Source organism: Styela clava, chromosome 1 (assembly GCF_964204865.1).
Source record: "Styela clava chromosome 1, kaStyClav1.hap1.2, whole genome shotgun sequence".
NCBI classification, from domain to species: Eukaryota; Metazoa; Chordata; class Ascidiacea; order Stolidobranchia; family Styelidae; genus Styela; species Styela clava.
In genome coordinates, this window is record NC_135250.1 from 1,035,425 (window position 1) to 1,053,882 (window position 18,458).

The 18,458-nt window shown below is 35.3% G+C and overlaps 1 protein-coding gene across 3 annotated transcripts; it reads right to left on the reverse strand.

Moving 5' to 3' along the window:
* Positions 1-206: 206 nt before the first annotated feature.
* LOC120341846 (uncharacterized) lies at positions 207-17,541 on the reverse strand. Of its 3 annotated transcripts, XM_078115771.1 has the most exons (13): positions 17,463-17,541; positions 17,276-17,386; positions 15,508-16,854; positions 15,306-15,389; positions 15,146-15,229; positions 15,014-15,079; positions 14,616-14,938; positions 13,857-14,030; positions 13,120-13,293; positions 11,421-11,672; positions 4,859-4,891; positions 1,078-1,209; positions 207-621 (listed from the first exon to the last, which is right to left on the reverse strand). In XM_078115771.1, exons 1-13 carry the CDS (start codon positions 17,464-17,466, stop codon positions 550-552), a joined length of 2,856 nt encoding a protein of 951 aa, XP_077971897.1. In that variant the 5' UTR covers positions 17,467-17,541; the 3' UTR covers positions 207-549. The 3 variants fall into 3 exon arrangements, with proteins under 3 accessions (XP_077971897.1, XP_077971898.1, XP_077971899.1); XM_078115772.1 differs by lacking the exon at positions 13,120-13,293; XM_078115773.1 differs by lacking the exons at positions 4,859-4,891; positions 11,421-11,672.
* Between the last annotated feature and the right edge of the window lie 917 nt (positions 17,542-18,458).

Genomic DNA, 18,458 nt, shown 5'->3' on the forward strand with positions numbered 1-18,458 from the left:
CAACGTCATTCGTTGCAGTTTATTAAAGGGAAACTGCTCGCCAGTAGCCATACAAAACCCAGGAGATTTCACGAGTCAAGGCCAATGCACAATTACATTGAAACCTGCGAGCTAAACTTTTCCTAGAAATCTCTCAAACAATAACTCACAATCTTAATCAGAATTTATTTCTAATAGATTACCATAGGTTAATAAATGAATGATATAGTACATGAATCGTATAAAGAAGAAATAAAAAATTAATTTATTGTAATAAGATTTTAATCATACAAGAAAATATTGAGATTCTCAGAACGCTAATTACTGTTTTTTAGTGTTAAAATAACATTTCAAAGAATACCACAAATATCATATATATATATAAAATTACAAATAAAATATCAGATAATATTATCCATGCACAAAGAATTTAAAATAAAGTGTATCGTCAAATTTGATGCCAGTCAGATAGACTCTGTTCTGAGGTACCAGTCTCACAGAAATTCACTTTCAAAATAAATTTGCCAATTCAATGAAACGTCAGTTTATGAGCAGCAGCAAACAGATGTTTCACGTACGATGTTTCTGGGAAAATCCTATCCACTTTCTTGTGTGGTCATCAAAGAGTACAATTTGCAGATTCTGGTAAACAAAAGAAACCACAATATTTATGATATAATCAGTAAAACATAGACCAGGTTAAATTCAAAAACTATTGAACTAAACGAGTCTGAAAATCGGGTATCTTTAGTCTCCAGTACAACAGGTTTGTGACATTTACATGATTAGAACACTTAATCATTATTTATGCAAAAACACAGACTTGTAAATATTTCATATAATTATATTAAATTGCATAACTATGTGACACTGCTTTTTACAGAACATCTGGGAAATTATTCAGTCGCAGCTTGATATCGCCCTGATGAACATAGTTCTCGTCTGTGCTTGTTGTGATACCAGTTCATCACTAGACTGGCCATTATTGAAGATAATCATCGATAAAATAATTTAATTAAAATGCCGGACAGCCCTCGACAATAAAATTTGTATTTGTGGTTCCACAGAGGAAATTTTACGTGAATACTCAATAATTACCGTCGGAGGCAGAGAGTTCAGTTTTGTTTGAAGCATCTTGATTTCTGCATGTTCCACGTCGTACACTATTTTTAACTCATCAGTGACGTGAGGTAGGCAATCACACACTACAACCGATTCTTCACGTGACAACTGTGGTAAAGTTTAATTGAAACCTATTTATTAATGTTCGAATGATGCGTAGGAATAGTAGGCTTTATCAGGGTGGTCCAAGGTTGTCGACCTCGCGGGCCACACTATTATTTTTGTATTGTTCGCGGGCCAAAATAGTGTTAAGAATAAGTAAACAGTGCAATACAAAACAAACGCTTTTCAATATTTGTCATTTATCAAGCTAAAACATGCAAAAACCACAAAAAAACTCACGAATTTTTTTTTTTATGACGAAACAACACCAAATGCGTTTTTTTTACCCTCCCGCCAATGCGGCGCGGGCCACAGATAATGGAGCGGCGGCCACATGTGGCCCGCGGGCCTGGGTTTGGACCACCCTGCCTTAGATTATTTTGACGACTCTGGCTGCTGTCAGAACTCCAGTAGAACGATACGACAGTCTATCGGTGAAGGCAGGTGTTGATATATTTGCACATATATTTCTCACTAGTTGAATTGAGTGAAGGAAGTAGGAAACAGAATGGAAGTAAGAGGGAGCTTTGCGTGAGCTGATAATTAATAGACAAAAATATCCATATTATATATTTAAGCTTATTTTCCGTCAGTGGAAAAATTAAAATATGAAATGAATATTATCAGAACCAGACTGTGGAAAGTTCAATTTATTTGCAACGAGTACTAGGTGTGATAATTTCCGTTTGCACAAAATTGCAACCCATAATCACTCGGCACACAGAGCAGTTTTGTGAAAAATTATCTTGCATTATTGTTAAATATAAAATATCTTGAAGAAAAAATGAATTATTACAATTTTTATAAATTTTATCAGCTAATTAATTCATACTTTTACAGAGATGACCTAATAATACAGGCCTATGAGGCATATGCTGAACCTTTTTTGCTAAGGCTTTCAATCACTATAATAACAATTTATTTGCTGACATGCTTTCTCATGTCTGATGCAGATATGAAACAGCATTAGCTACCGGATCCGCAGACTTTATTAAAATAGTATAACGATTGTGATGGAAGTTTGGAAATAATTTCAATTTTAATATTATGAATATCGAATCTATTGTGTAATAAAAACCACATCATAAAACAAAATTTTGAATCGTGTGGATATCTGCTATATATTTACTATAATCCTGATCTGTATCTTAAAGAATTGACTTATCGAGCCATGGAATCCCTGAAAAGTAATTTTCATCGGTTGAATTTTGATAACATAAACTTCTACTTTTAAACCTATTGAACTTAAGGTAAATTCCTACTCGTGAAACTCTCGGATACTAGAACGAAAATTCAATGTTTCATCTATGGCAGACATTTCATTGTATAATTTTGATAAATGTATGATATTTTTATGCGTGCAACTGCTTTTCTCGTTATAGTTGAACTAGGTATGCCTGAGGAAGTCTGACCTTGGTCAAACAATATGTTACAGAAATATGTTCGTGTGCAGCAGGACTCTTGAGTAACTTGAAATGCTATGAAATCAGGACTCAAGTAGAACGGGACGACAGTCTATCGGCAAAGGCACGTGTTGATATATTTATACATTTCTTTCTCTCTAGTTGAATTGAGTGAAGGAAGTAGGAAACAGAATGGAAAGGGTGCTTTGCGGGAGCTTATAATTGATAGACAAAAATATACATGGTATATACTTCAGCCTATGAACTCAAAATATATAAAAAAAAAGTTAAATAAGGAAATGAATTGTATCAGAACTAGATTGTGAAATGTTCCATTTATTTACAACGTGTACTAGGTGTGTGAATTTTCGTTTGTACAACATTAAACCCATAATCACTCGATAAACACAGCAATTTTGTGAAAATATATCTTGCATTATTACTTGAATATAAAGAATGTTTTGAGAAAAAAAAATTAACTCCAATATTTTCAACTTTTTGTGAGCTATTCCATACTTTTTACAAAGATGACCTAATAATACAAGTGCTATACTTTGCTAAGACTTTCGTTTAATATAAAGTAATCACAATATAAATAAATAACAAATCATTTGCTGACATGCTTTCTCATTACTGAAGGAGGTATGAAACAGCATTATCTCCTGGATCCGCAGACTTTATTGATATAGCAGATTAGAAGTTGGGAAGTTATTTTAATATTCGAATTTTAATGATTTGGTTTCTGCGAGACTAACTACTTATCCTTCTTCTATGTTTTTGTGCCGGCGGATCCGCATGCATATAATGCAAGGATGCTGTAGCAAGAGTAAAGATTACCATCCAAAGTGATTCAAGAGTCTTGCTGCACACTAACTTTGTGTTAGTGTGCAGCAAGACTCTTGAATCACCATGAATTTTAATGTCGAATCTATTTGTTAAATGAAAATCACATTATAAACCAGAATTTTAAATCGTGTGTATATCTGCGATATATTTACTATAATCCTAATCTGCATATTTTAAATAAAATGACTTACCTGGAATATCTTAAAAGTAATTTTCATTGGTTGAATTTAATGATATAAATTTATATTTTAAACCAATTAAATGAAAGCAAATTCCAAAACATGAATCTATCGGGTACTTAACGCAAATTCAATGTTTTATCTGCGGTGGACATTTCGTTGTATAATTTTAATTAATTTACGGTAGATATCAAGTCAAATTGCTTAGTTGTGATACAAAAAGAATTTACTCATATTCTGAATTCACTCGTATTTATTTCACAATCTCCACTCCATATAAATTTGAAATAATTTTAACTTTACGATATTGCTAATCTAAAACGTATCTACATACAACCAGTTTGTTTACTAAGGCTGATAACAAAAAAAAAGTTTTTTTGCAAATTGATGCAAGTTTAAAATCGTGAATCTGCGAAACACTCAAATGCGAATAAAATATTTTGACTGTGTGAACATTATATTGTATGATTTTGATGAATATGAGATAGATATTGGTTCCAGGCATTGACAGAAGAGGAATATGCTCGTATTTTAAATTGACTCTTTTATTTTTATCCTAACTACGCGATTGATTGTTCGAAATAGTCAGCTTTGGAATTTCCATGCTTTTTTGGACAAAAACTGGCTTTTCGGTCAGTTTGTAGAATATTTAAACGCTGTTCTCAAAGCTAAGTTACGAAGACCAATTTGCGGAGGTTTCAATTGTTAATATTCAATACAAAAGTAACACGGACACAATTTAAAATTAAAAGTATAAAAAAGTCTATCAGCTTCATAGATATCGCATCCCGAGGTCAGTAATGATATAATTGTTCGATTAAAATTGGGACCGTAAATTAGAAATTATGATTTGGAAAATCAAATTCTACGCAAAAGATAAAAATAGGAATGAAATTAATAGCTGGGTTGTTAATAGCTGTTTTTATCATCTTCGCCGATGTAAACTAACAGTTGTGCCTGAACGTAATATAAAAATAAACTACGATGTTTGCCGTTGCGTAAGAATTAATATCGGGAAATAACTAGCTTATTTATAAAACAATCGAGAGCGACATGGTTCCCGTTGATCACGTATTAATCAATGGTCGACGATGAGTAGAAATGGGACGAGCAAAATATTCACCAAACGACGTCTGGTAAAGAATTCATACTGAAATAATGCGTAATAGTGTATGAGTGTACTTTATCCTTTCATTTGGACGGAATATTATTTACAAAATAACTCACCACATCATAAGACCCGATATCCATGTGGCTCATCTAAAAAAATAACATCATTGTTTGAAATCTCCTGCGATAAACAAAAATTCTGGTTCAGATTTATTTATAATATTAATATTGCTGGTTTTGTAACTTTACACAACAAGAAGCCTGAATCCTGACTACATATAGTATATCTGTTAGAAAGGTTAACAAGTACCAACAGCTGGAGTGTCGTAAAATGTTTCATATGTCATTCTTGGCGGTCATCTGGGACAAAATATCACGCCAACCCGTTGTTTCATATCACACTGCCAAATTATACAAAAAAATATCCCGAAATGGCGTACAGTCGAAAAGTCCTATTCGCTCACGATATCTATCGCTTCGGTATCATTTTGCAGAGCTCAAAATGAATATGAACCACATAGCCCAGTGGTTCTTAAAGTATGGGTCGCGGAAGGTTTAAAAATGGGTCGCGACAAGGTCGTCAATGCAAGGGCAATCTAAGAGGAGAAGGAAGAATTTTCAGCTTTCCCAATGTTTCAATTTAGCTTCTAAACTCTGGTATTTAAAAATAATGAAATATAAAATGTCATTCACGGAAAGAACTGTCTTGAGCTCATTGTTACATCACAATTCTGATTTGCCAGTCACGTGTATTATTTTTATGGTATCGGTAACCATGCACGTCGCTTGTCGTTGTGTTGACCGCGTGGAATGTCGTCTTAGTGGATTAAAATAACCAAAAATGGGTGTAAATTGTAATAGACGACGCAATGAAAAAGCTCGCTTCTCGACATTAGATTATTCAATATCTAGAGAAAACTTCATCTCGAGGCACCATTTACCGCAAGCGAAGCAGTGTGTGCACATTTGATGAGTAAAAAGTTGTAAATTGCGAGAGATACCGAAGGCCAGCTAGGATGTCGTGTTTGCGCCGACAGCGGACGCCTTTTCTGCTACAATTCGCGACAAGGCACTTGTGCGAGCAAGGATATTTGGCACTGACGGTTATCAAAACTAAGCTCGCAATCGCCTCGATACCCGTGACAACTTGCGTATTGCGTTAAGTAAAATAGAGCTGTGTATTGAAGATATAATGATAAGGAAATTTCAGTTTCATCAATCTCACTGAGTCAATGGACTGTTTCTAATAAATAGTTGTCAGGGGCGGACACTATCCATAATTTTGGGGGGGCGAACTTGGATCGCCTACCGAAAAACACCCCGCCGTGTATCGTCACGTCACAATAACCTGTCGATGTCATTCTCTAAGTATTAGCATGTCATTTCGCTACTCATATATCGAGTACCTAGGCTGCTTTGCTCGGACACGGAACTTGCGCGTTACTGAACCAATTTCTTGAATTCCGCGAGAATTAGCCCACTGCTCTTGCTAACAAACAGAAAATACCAAATTTGAGGAGTCGTATTAGGTTATTGTTTCAATTCCTAGTTCTGCATAAAGCGCACTAACGCCGTTTCGTAAAATTAGAAATGCAAAACAAGGTAACAAGCTATTGTGCGAATTTTTTTCCTAAATTTTACCAAGGAATTATCATTTGAGTAGTAGAATTGCCATTATTGCCGATTTATTAAATCATCATTTGAACTCGAAATACCATTCAGTATTCACGCAATGACTTTGTAGGGTTTTTATTTATAATTTAATACGAAAATAAACAGGCACAAGTTCAGGCGCGCAGCCAGGATTTAAAAAAAAGCCTTGGGGGGGGGGGGGGTAAAAGTCGGAACTTCCCATTGCCGTCTGCAACAAGCACCGCGATTACGCGCTCGTTAAAAGAGCCGCCTATTTAAGCGTATAATGATTTTTCTTTTGATCCATGACAGCCACGAGATTCTAAAATGTTCTTATATATTAATTTAATAGTGTGCAACGTGCGACTTCTTACGTCAAAAAATACGGCGATATGTGGACATAAAAATATGAGATAAGCTGCCTGATGTATTTAATTTTGATACAAATTTTTGCAATCTTCCGAACTCGTTATCGATATCTGATATAAAATCCCATATAGTACCATTTTAATTAATACAATGAAAATAATTATAAAGTATACTAGTAAATCAAAAATACAAATTCACCGCCTCGAAATCCACGCGGAACAGTCGCCGCGATTACGCCACTTGTTAAAAGAGCCAACTTTATCAACGAAAAATGATTTTTCCCTTGTGCAAAGTAATCAATCAAAGACCGATACGGGCAAATTCAAAATGTCTTGATTTATTAATTTAAGTGTCTTCAATTTAAACTGCGGCTGAGTCGACAAAACAAGAGCCACTCTAAAACACAACGGCAATCCGCGGACATAAAAATGTGTGGTAAACTGCCCGTTTATATATTGTTTTGATCCGTATTTTTGCTATTTTGCGAATTCGATAAATTTGAGATGTACTTGTCACACTGGCTCCGCTCAATCGCAATGTTGTCACTCCGATTATTTTTAAAGATAAAACCTTTCGAAAAATCCGTAAATTTTCTGTCAATTCTCACGTAGTAGAAGTTATTTCAGTACAATAAAAATACATAAAATAAATACAAAAAGTGATCGATTATACTTTAATTATCTTATATATCATCACAAACCGGGGAAAAGTCGCGTTCCCAGCTTTGTTTGTTAACACGAAAATTTTCGACGTCAATTTAAAAGTAATGGGTAAAAAGGCAAATCCCGCTCACAATTGACCGTGTTTCGATTTTAGTGACGAAATGTTTTTAAAAGTCAAGCAAACATAATTTGTACCGCAGGCACACGAAATTTTGCAATTTTCGATGCCTAGAAAAGCGTTGTTAGACTGTCGCGGGCCTCAACAAAACTTTGTTGATTGTTTACAGTTTTAATTTTAGTATTTTATATTGCCGCTTCTTAACATTCGACATAGTAAATGCTTTGATCTTTGCCCGCAAATTATGTTGGGCCTTGCACGAAATCCAGAACGTGAAAAGATACGTCCAGCGGTGAAAATTGTACTTAACAACTTTAGATCTAGTTAATTTTTTAGCGATAATAATTAATTGTTGTAATGAAACACAGTTTGCCTCTTTCACTTCTCTCGCAAGTGCCAACAATAACACAATGAGAAAATCATATTAAATTGTACAAAAATGAATTAGTTGTGCAAAACCGTGGCGCGTGATCGGCGGTGCGTTTGAAGACGGAGTATTACCCGTGTGGGCGTGCATGTTTTACAAAAATGTGAGGTGCTCCAAGGCGCTCTGGTCCACATTATTGTAAGAAAACAGTTATAATATCGGTAACTATCAACCGTTTAATTGCGCTTGACTCTCGCACTTTTCGGAAATGATAATTTTGTAAGGCGGAAACAACATGTATTAAATTTTTTTACGAAATTATTGGGGGGGCGACCGCCCCCCCTCGCCCCCCCCCCCCCGGGTGTCCGCCCCTGATAGTTGTCTGTATTTGAGTCAAACTGTACTAACATTGAAAACACATTTTGCGTTATTTAGGATTGGGTCGCGAGTATTCATAAAACTCAGATTTGGGTCGCGCTCGAAAAAGTTTAAGAACCACTGAGTCATAGCTTATAGGAGATTCAACTTTCATAACCGAGAACTCACGGAAGCGTAATTACGCTGAGCATGCATTTTTTATATAGAGTAATTTCTAGAATGTGTTAACAGTGTTATTGTGATAATTTCCAAATTCGAAACTTACATCAATTACTTTACGCTTACCTGTGAAACTTGACTATACCCCCTATTTATAGTATGTGGTATCATCACTCAAGGGTGTTTTATTTACGTCCAAATACTTAATTTTATTATTTTGTTAACATGCAGTGTATTTCATATCGTGTCTCTATTTATAGATGTTGTTTTGTCTCACAAACTCCTTTGTACGAACAGTTTTGTATACCCCGCCATTACCCCTGTTACCACACACACATACCTATCTGATTTATTTTATACTTATTAAACGGGGTACATGCCGCACATGCGTAATAGAATACTCTGCATAATACTCTGTTTTACACTGATTGTTTAAATATGCATGCACTGCCTTTCTTGTTATAGTTGAACTATGTATGTCTGAAGAAGTCTGACCTTGGTCAGACAAAACGTTACAGAAATATATTTTTGTTAGTGTGCAGCAAGACCATTCAATCACTTGGGCTAATCCCTTTAATAACTTGATAAAAAAGCATTCCAGTATTCATTGGACAAGGAAATACGGCGTGCAGATGGGAATTGGACATCCTTGGTCTTTTATAGTTTACTGCTGTAATTATATTTGACTGTTAACTGCCTTCGGATAGGGAATATCAGAGGCAAAACGCTCCTCCTGAATTTCCTATCACTGTAATTAGCTTATTACATTAAAAATAAGAATGGGCGAGTATTATACTACAGTTTTATCTACTAAATATTTTTCGTCAAGCGAAGAGTCAGATTGAACCACGAATTCAGTGGAAAGCTTCCGTGTTTTATTTCAGAAGAAGACCCCAGACGACCTATGAATTTTATTGTAGCAATGTTATCACACTTGTTTTGATTTACTTGAAATTTTAAACATAGTCGGGTCCTGCATTGGGTGATAAACAATGCCACACTTTTTTATCGGGCGTTTCAAAGTTATTTCCAGAACAAAGCGCTTGACAAGAACTTATTGTTTTAAATCAGGAGGTAGCAACCTAAGGAAGTAATATCATCCAGTCCGCGACGATTCACTGAATTATAGTAACAAAACGGCTGTTTTGACGATTATACTTTTTACCTAACAGAATTTATTGTGAGACACGTGTCGACTAAATTATAGTATAACCTAACAAGTATAAAATTCACAATTACTCGTTTGATAAGTCTATAATTTAATTATAATTAGACAAATAGCAACAAAACGAAGAAAGGTTGATGCTAGGTGCAAAGGGTTCAATGGCGCAGAAAATATTCCAAATGGATTTTTTTGAGATGCAATGAGAAAATAAATCTATATCCTATTCGAGATATGTATAACTACTTGATGTTCATAATAAAAATATCTTCTTCATAGAAAACTCTATCCAAACTTAACAAATCATGCAAAAATTTCACTTTTTGAAGTACATATGCATGCGAACAATTATTTTCGAAAATGAACATTTGAAAGAACAAGCTGAGAAATCGGATTAGTGATTCCCATTAATGAAATGTTTTAATCGTGGCTTCATCCAGTACCCCCTCTAGAAAAGAGTGTTGCAACAAAAGGTGTCACATCAAAAGTCATTTGTAAATTTTTTCTTCAAAAGTCGAGTTTACGAGTTGGGAAGTCTTGGCGCGCTGTTAAAATTAACTTTTGATCTGTGTGAACTGTGATTCATCAGCCATCCGTTCGGTTTTTAATATTTTAAAAATATGTGCGGCCCGCCAATGACTTGCAACCCTTAATTTTGGCCCGCGAGCAACAAACGGTTGCCTACCCGTTTACGATTGGTGTAGAATAGAGCTCAACTCACTTCTACTAATTACATCATGTCAATGATTGGATGAAATACAACGTGTTTTACATTTTCGCTCTGGACAACAGACACAAACATGAACGCTCACCTTGGAAACTTTCAAGAAACCGGAAAAGTCATGACGCTCGCAATTTTCACACGGCTAATTTTAGTGTAACCACTGGTAGTATGTTATATTGGTGGACAGCAAATATACTCGTATACTAGTGGGCTAACTATACACATTTCCGCCTATAAACCCACCACCACATTAAACTTCAAATTACCCTTTATCGCCGTGTTGAAAGCCTATCGGCGTATGTGGCCGTTTCTTTTTTATCATCAAGCATAATACATTGTCTCCATTTACTAATCTTCATTATGAAGGATGATTTTGTTGTTCAAGTAATGTCAAATAAATAGGCTCGGTTAAATCGACACAACCTCGAGCTCGTCTTACATGAATTCAGTATGAACTGGCGTTTAGACGTTGTTACTGGTCATGAAAAAAATTAGCCTTTAGCTGAAAAGTCGGCTCTTTTAACGATTGGCGTATTCGCGGCTATTGTTTTAGAAGTCGCTACATGGAAATTTCCCAGAAAGAAACGGGTGTTACTGCATGCGCCTCTGAATCGCCGCAATAATTATAATGTGTTGAATTGATTACCTCAGATGCACTTGTAATTTAGGGAGCGGGAATACCGGAAAGCGATACAGTGCATATTTGAATACAACTTTCATCGTTACCATGTCCTTGAATAAAAGCTAACAGCCAAAATCCACAGTGCTATATACAAAATTAAATATACAATATTATTTGATAAAAACTTTCCAATGTTCTGAATTTTTGTACTCAGGGATTTGTGCGGCGAAACAAAAGATAACGCGAGCCTATGGAATATTGTATATACGGTATTTCGGCAATCATTTGCATTGACATTGTGACGTGGTTAGACGTAATTTTAATATTTGAATGACCTATTCCGATTGGCGTCAGGGATGACATATGCAAACATTGTTAGGTTACGATCACGCCCACTTTAAGTACCAGTGGAACTAACTATACTAGAAATGTACGAGTGCAAATGTCCGTGAGTGCAAAGAAATAGAAATTTAACATGATATTCACTTTGATGTTTGATATCTTCATTGAGTTTGTCAAAGATTGAAGGTTTCTAACAAACGATTCCCGAGGCGAATGATATAACAAATACTGAAGTTTTGAGCAACGGCTCAACACCGAGGCAGTGATATCAGGGTCGTCAACGCGGAGAACAATCTCCTTTATTTCATCATACTGAACTCTGTCACCGTATTTGTGAAGATCGATGAATATCTGATTCGCTTCTTTACTATCCACGGTGAGTCGATGAATTCTTATCTGGATGAGAAGACGACAAAGTTTAGCCTTCTATGTGTTGCAATAACACAGACCACGTTATTGGACAGTTATATTGTAGCCCACAACATCGCTAAAAAGTATCGCCTGTTTGTTGGAGGGAAATTTTCCCGCGAATGTATGCTGCAAGTTTTGAAAGTCATTTCTCCGGATATAAAAAGTAAATTTTCCGGCATCAGTCTTTCTAACAACGGGTAAATATCTTATGCACACGCAGAATTATGAACCTCAACAAATCAGAACTTCGATCCAGACAGACAGATAATTACTTGAATGCGTTATTGCGGATAGAATGTACCAAATACGAGCCACGTTCTGAACACCTTATTTCGAACCAACCCTAGTTACACGTAGCCTATTTTATATATCTGCTATATACAAAAATACACAACTTAATTATGTGGATATGTCGTTGATTTATATTTATTTACATTGGAATGGTTTTTGTGTAACGAAACAAGCCATAAGTATCCATATAGTCGTATTGCAGATGTACAAGAAACTTCATTAGTCACTATCTGTTGCAAATTCGTCGTTGATATTTGTTCTTGTTATTTCTCAGGTATCACCAACTATTATAATTATTAATTTGATTACATGACAAATTGCGATGCTAGGTGAATCTAAAATCAAGCTAGCAGCTCTTTGTATTGCTTAATTTTTATAATATTCTTAAGGCGCGCTCAAACCGTACCGCCGCGCCCCTTCTCTAGTCCGCGAATATCCGTTTGCTTAAATTTTGGCCCGCGGTCAATAAACTTTGGGAACCCTTTGTGTACAGTATTATAATGACTGAATGAACGCCAGAGTGGGACTTTAAACTGTCCGGCCGGGACAAGACGTGGAAAAGTGGGACTGTCCCGCCAAAAACGGGACGTATGGTAAAACCTAATTACATGCTGATTCTTAATTCTGATAATAACCCGAAGTTTCAGACGTCTTCACAAATGGAAATAAATTTTGAATGAATATCTGGAACGGAAATACGTCAGGCCATATTATATTTAAACCGTGGCCTTAGACAAATCAATACCTCATGACGAGGCTGGTAATCCGGGTTTCAGGTTCCGGCAATAACATACAACGCCTACTTGCAGAAATTTTGAATAATTTTGTCCGAAAACAGAATTAATTAATTCCCAACGCCGGACTACGTTTTAAGCATTTTGCGTTTGGCTATGGGGTGAACCTCTATGAATACACTAAGCATACAAATTCAGAGCTTTATACTTATGTTTTCTGTTCACATATTTCCTGTTTATCTATATGAAATCTGCCAAATACTTAGAAACTGCCCATTGATATCGACATTAACTAAAATATACACTCTAGCACTAAGATATTTGTTAGAGATGGCAAAGTGCTTCTGAAACTGGAATGATGTTTATTATTACTTATATATAATCTAATATTGAATCGACTGCATTACCGCAACGTTTGTGTCTTCGAGAAGACTCTTCAGAACATCGATGTGTTGGATATTGAGAGTTCCTAACTCCATAATTCTGCATTCAAAGCTATTTCTGAATATATAAACCTTCTGCAGAAGTTCGAGTAATTCGCTATCCTTTTTGTCCAACAATTTGACGTAGTTCGCATTTATCTGATGACAAATAACAATCATATTTAACTATGATATTTTCGAAAGGTAAAAATTGCAGACTAACAAGATCTTCATATTTATTGTTTGGTTAAGAATGTATCTAAGTCATTAGCGGTTCCAAGAGGTCTTCAAATGCTCAGTGACGAAGATATGTCAAATCCGTCATATTTTGGAAGCAAAAGGACAAATAAAAGCAGATTCTTTTAAAAACTATGTCTTCTTGCAGCGCATGAGTTTATTTAAAATATTCAGAACTATGGACCTTGTATTATTTGGTTATGAAAATGATGACCACGATGAATTATCTAGCCATAAATACATACACTCACTGAATGCAAAGTTTTTTTTAAAAGTGAATGCCATTAAAGACTTATGAATTCAATTATTAGAGTATCTAGTCTTTCACGTTACCCTTAAGACTAATTCCCGGACCTCTTAGGGGTCTGCAGAACCCACTTTTAGAACCTCCGATATAAACAATAGATGGCAGAGTATTCGAGCGTAAAGATTCACGATTCAAGTTATTTATTCAACAAGTTTTGTTATATTATATGGACACCTACCGTTGTGTCAAAGTTTTGAAAAACGCACTCCAAATCCGGGATATGAATTTCATTCAAAGTGTTCAGTTGAACGGCATTAAAATGCATTTTTTTCTTGTATTTGGCAAGCACCTTCAGAAGATTTAAGAAGATGCCACTGTCAGTGATCGTTTGTTTGATGGTTGTAATGTTCACCTGTTAAGGATTATTTAATTTGTTGAGTTTAGAAACGAACGAATTACTTCAGGTCTTATTTGATTTATAAGTTTGTGTTTGCCGTGAAGCAGTCTTCGCCGGAGTAACCCAAAGTAGCTCATGCCACATTTATCAGAAATGTTCTTACTTTCTGTCGATATGGCCCATGGAATATAACGGGATTATTTCGTATCCATAAAAATGGCGAAATTTTCTCAAAATATACTATGTAGTAAAATATTTTCACAATGTCGTATCAATAAAAATAGCATTATTGGTCGATGGCTAATACAAAGCTGTACGGAAAAAGAGTGTGCGAGATAGGTCATGTTAAATGAATTAAAAAATGAAATACTATCAATCAAGTTTCTTCAACCTCGAAACATTTTTTTAATGAAGCAAGCGGCAATATTCGAACTATGTCTCAAATATAGACATACTTAATAAGATTTTACAACGGATGAATACAAAAATAACTGGTAATTTAGTATTTGGCAATTTCAATACGGCAGTCTCAATACTTTGGGATGAAACTAATTCAGAGATCTAACTCGACATAAGTACCAATCACAAAAATTCAATCACCGCAATCCGAGATTCAGCTAAAAAGCCTTTCAAATCACTGAGTTGTTCTTCGTTCATCGTCCCAAGACGAAGAGATTTGACCTTTTTGAAAAACTGAGTCGCACCGAAAACGACGTGGAAGTCCGCAGCCGAGAGTTGCAGTTTATTTAAGTTGATCGATTCCATTGGCGAATCAGCTACGATTTCTTTTGCGCTGTCACCGCATTGATGCAAAGAATGCAAAAGTTCAAGAAGATCTGGTTGCTCAAGTTCTGGGTTTCGGAACTGTTCTTGAAAACTCTTCTTTAGAGGGTCTTGCTTCAATGTAAGAAAATCTGCCAATGCTATAAAAACATAAACACTTGAGCGAGATTCGTCAAAACAATTGATTATTTTGTTCATTTGTTATTTGACTTCACCTGTATTATCTTTTTTTGCTTGTTCAGGTGTGGCATCTTGTAAAGGTGTTGGTGTTCCCGCAATTGCTGGTAAAGATTAAAATATATTTATATTCATCTGTTAAGGTAACAAGCAGAGCTCAAACCTCCTACCTGTAAAGCTAACATCTTTGTATGGGCCGCTTACTGATGCACCAGACTCTACATATTGTGCTGCAACAATATGCTTCTTCTTTTCTGGTATTAAATAAAATACATGGTAAATAACTTAGTCGTCCAATTACCTTCGAATTCTAAAAACTCATAACTTTACCAATATTAACCGGACCCTGGTAAATATGTGTGACTGTCCTTTGAGATGTATTTTTTTCAGCACCGGACGATAATATTTTGAAATCTGCAAATAAATAATATTGTTCTTGAATTTTCATGTTTTTGATATCTAATACAATGCATCGATGTGTTATTGAAATTTGTTCGCGCAATTTTTTTTTTTGGAATGAAAGATTGAATACCTGTTCTTAATAAACTGACTGATGGGTCGTTTCCCTTGACTAATGTGCGAGTATTATCGTTCAAAATGATTCCACTTGTTATTCTTCTAACCATGGACCAGTGTGCAGTATGAAGAACGTTCAGGAACTTTCGGAATTCCTCGATTGTCATATCGATCACTTCCAAACTGGCCAGGGCTTCTTGAATGCTCTGGTGGCATAATATATACTTATAGTTTCCTTCAACAAGCTTCTGATTTATTCCACTGGTACCTGGATAAATGATGATCAGATCTTGTATATCTTCAACTGTTATTTCTCCGGGTAAATCTTTTTTTGTGAAAGTGACTTGACCTTTTTTGGTTGCCTGGAAACATGTTATCTTTAAAGCATCAATTACTTTGTGGATGTCTTCCTTAGCACGAACGTGTTCGGACACTGTCATATCGCGTAACACCAGCAAAAGAATTTCACTGAATGTTTTAGGTGGATTCTCTTTATGCCTGGAAACCACCAGAACCGTGAATACTAAAAACATCGGTATCGTACAGATGGGAATCAAAGCCGGTGCTTTCTCTTGTAAATGATTCCAGATTTTATCGCCGTCATCTCCCCCAAGCTTTTTGACGAGTATTTGTACCGATTCGTATGAAAAGCCTGATAAAGCAATAACTTTATCCGCGCGGACACTGCCATCAAAGCTTCGTATTCCGTGTTCTCGAGACGAATATAGAACACGGATTCCAGGAAGAAGATTCCCTGACAATAAACCATTCAGCATATCTGTTGGATTCATTTTGTCTCGATAATTACTAGTTCCTTGATTTTTTCCTAAATCTTTTATGTTTTCGTATTGATCTGCCCCATCCAGCACTAGCATATATTTGTTGGGATTCCTAGCGATCCACTCAATATCTTTCGTTCTGTCACTCGGAGCCATGTTAACGTTTCCTAACAGGAGACTTCCCAGGGTTAATTTCTCGTTTCCATGAACGTCTCGAAAGTTCATGTGCTGTATAACTTCAACTTCCTCTAGCCCTGGAATCTTTTCATCCATCATGTCATTCGAAAATTTTTTCGTCATCTCGGTTTTACCATAACCAGCTCCCCCTATTAATGCGACTCTTCTAACATTCGGATCTTTGAAGAATTCGTCTGGCGAAGTATTTGTTCCTCCCTGGGCATGTTTAAGTGGACTAAATGATTTCTCGGGTTTGTATTCTCGTTCGTCGGCCCCAGTTTCGTAGAAATTAACTTCCACTAAAGTAGGCGTAACTTGAAAATCATGTTGCTTCAATCCAGTAATCTTAGAAGGCGTTGTAATTTTCCGAGTGGCCCCATTGACCTCCCGTATTAAACGTCGACGAACTGAAAATATCATATATTCTATTTGAGTAACAAAGAACAACGAATGCAGTGTAATCATGTTTGGCGATACACGCAGTCCTTGCAATTGAAGAGTAAGGTAAAGTATGTATAGAGTTTTCTTAGTTCAATGAAGAAATGTCTGATATATACCATGGTGTTTATTAATTTTACTGCGATGTATTTTTCTACGACTAATTGGAAAATGGATTTTATTAAAATTCGCTGTATGTACATTTAAAGAGTGAGTTAAATATGAAAGGCGGTAGGTATATTAGTTAACAAAGAATATCTAATACATAGCATGGTGTTTAATAATTTTTCTACGATTAATTGGAAAAGGGATTCAAGCGAAATTCGATAAAGGCTCATCTAATAATAATATACTCATCGTGCATATTTTCTGTTTAAACCAGCAACTCACCGAAGAAATTCCCTAAAATAAATGAAGAACAAAACTTCACAACATGTTGTTTTAATCCATTTTCCCACAGCAGACTTAATAAAGGTGTCACCAACCCAACGATAACAATCCCTAAAACAAACGAAAAAAACTTTACGACATGTTGTATTAATCAAATTATCTCAGCAGACTTGAGAAAGATATTTACCCATTGTTTATTCCTCAGCGTGAATTGATCAAGTTTATTGTAAACACTATTCTACCCTACTGGTTTTCAGCTAATTTCTGGAATATAACACAAGGAAATAGTAAAGCTATGCACAATTATATGGACACGAGAAAAATAAAGTCTGTTACGGGTATACTACTGCTTAAGATTTGGATTCCGTTTTTTCACTGCTAACATATGAAATTAATTGGTCTAGTATGGTGGCCCATCGTTGCCACGCGTGAAAAAATTTCAAAAACAAAATTTGAAAAAGAAAACTGAAATAAATAAACGAAGTAAAAATAATAAAAATCCAAAAAAATAAAATAAAAAAGGGATTAAAATGAAAATAAAAAGGATGGCAACCATGGCCCGTCAACCTTTTCCATATTGATTTCAATTGTTATTTTCTATTTTTGGTTTCTATTTTTTTTGCATTATCATATTTTTAGCCCGTTTTTATTTTGCGAATATAATTTTTTTATTTTGTTTTTGAGATTTTTTTTCGTTTTATGTGTGATAACGATGGGCCATCATGGTTCAGTAGTAGATAGAGAGAGAGATTTTTAGAATACCAACGATGGAAATCATAACAATTCAACAAAAAGACTTTCAAAACTGGCAACACACTATGAGTGTATGAAATGTGAGGAAAAGGTAAGTCTCATGAGATAATAAATTATGGTTGTGTCGTTTCAAAGTGAGTAACAATTCAGTCCACTGAAGAATTAAAGATTGTCACTGAATATTTGTATATAGTAAAGTGGATCCGCAATTCAGCTCGACGAGTCTACAGATGTAACAAACTGTGCTCCGACGCTTATTTACGTTCGATATGTAGATAATGGCGCCGATTAAGAGTTTTTGATGAAGGCGGCATTAGAAGCAACTAAAGAATATGACATATTTCAAATTGTAACTTCTTTAAGTTACATGGTTTGAAATGGGAAAATCTTAGAGTCTGGGTGTGTGCACTGAATGGGGTGCAACTACGTC

What these genes read in the sequence shown, in the direction of transcription:
- LOC120341846 (XM_078115771.1), bottom strand. An exon ending in TAGCTGAATCTCGGATTGCG is followed by an intron (nt 14,031 to 14,615) that starts GTGATTGAATTT and finishes AATCCTTAACAG; the next exon opens with GTGAACATTACAACCATCAA. An exon ending in TGAAGATATCAAACATCAAA is followed by an intron (nt 4,892 to 11,420) that starts GTGAATATCATG and finishes TTATTTTTTTAG; the next exon opens with ATGAGCCACATGGATATCGG.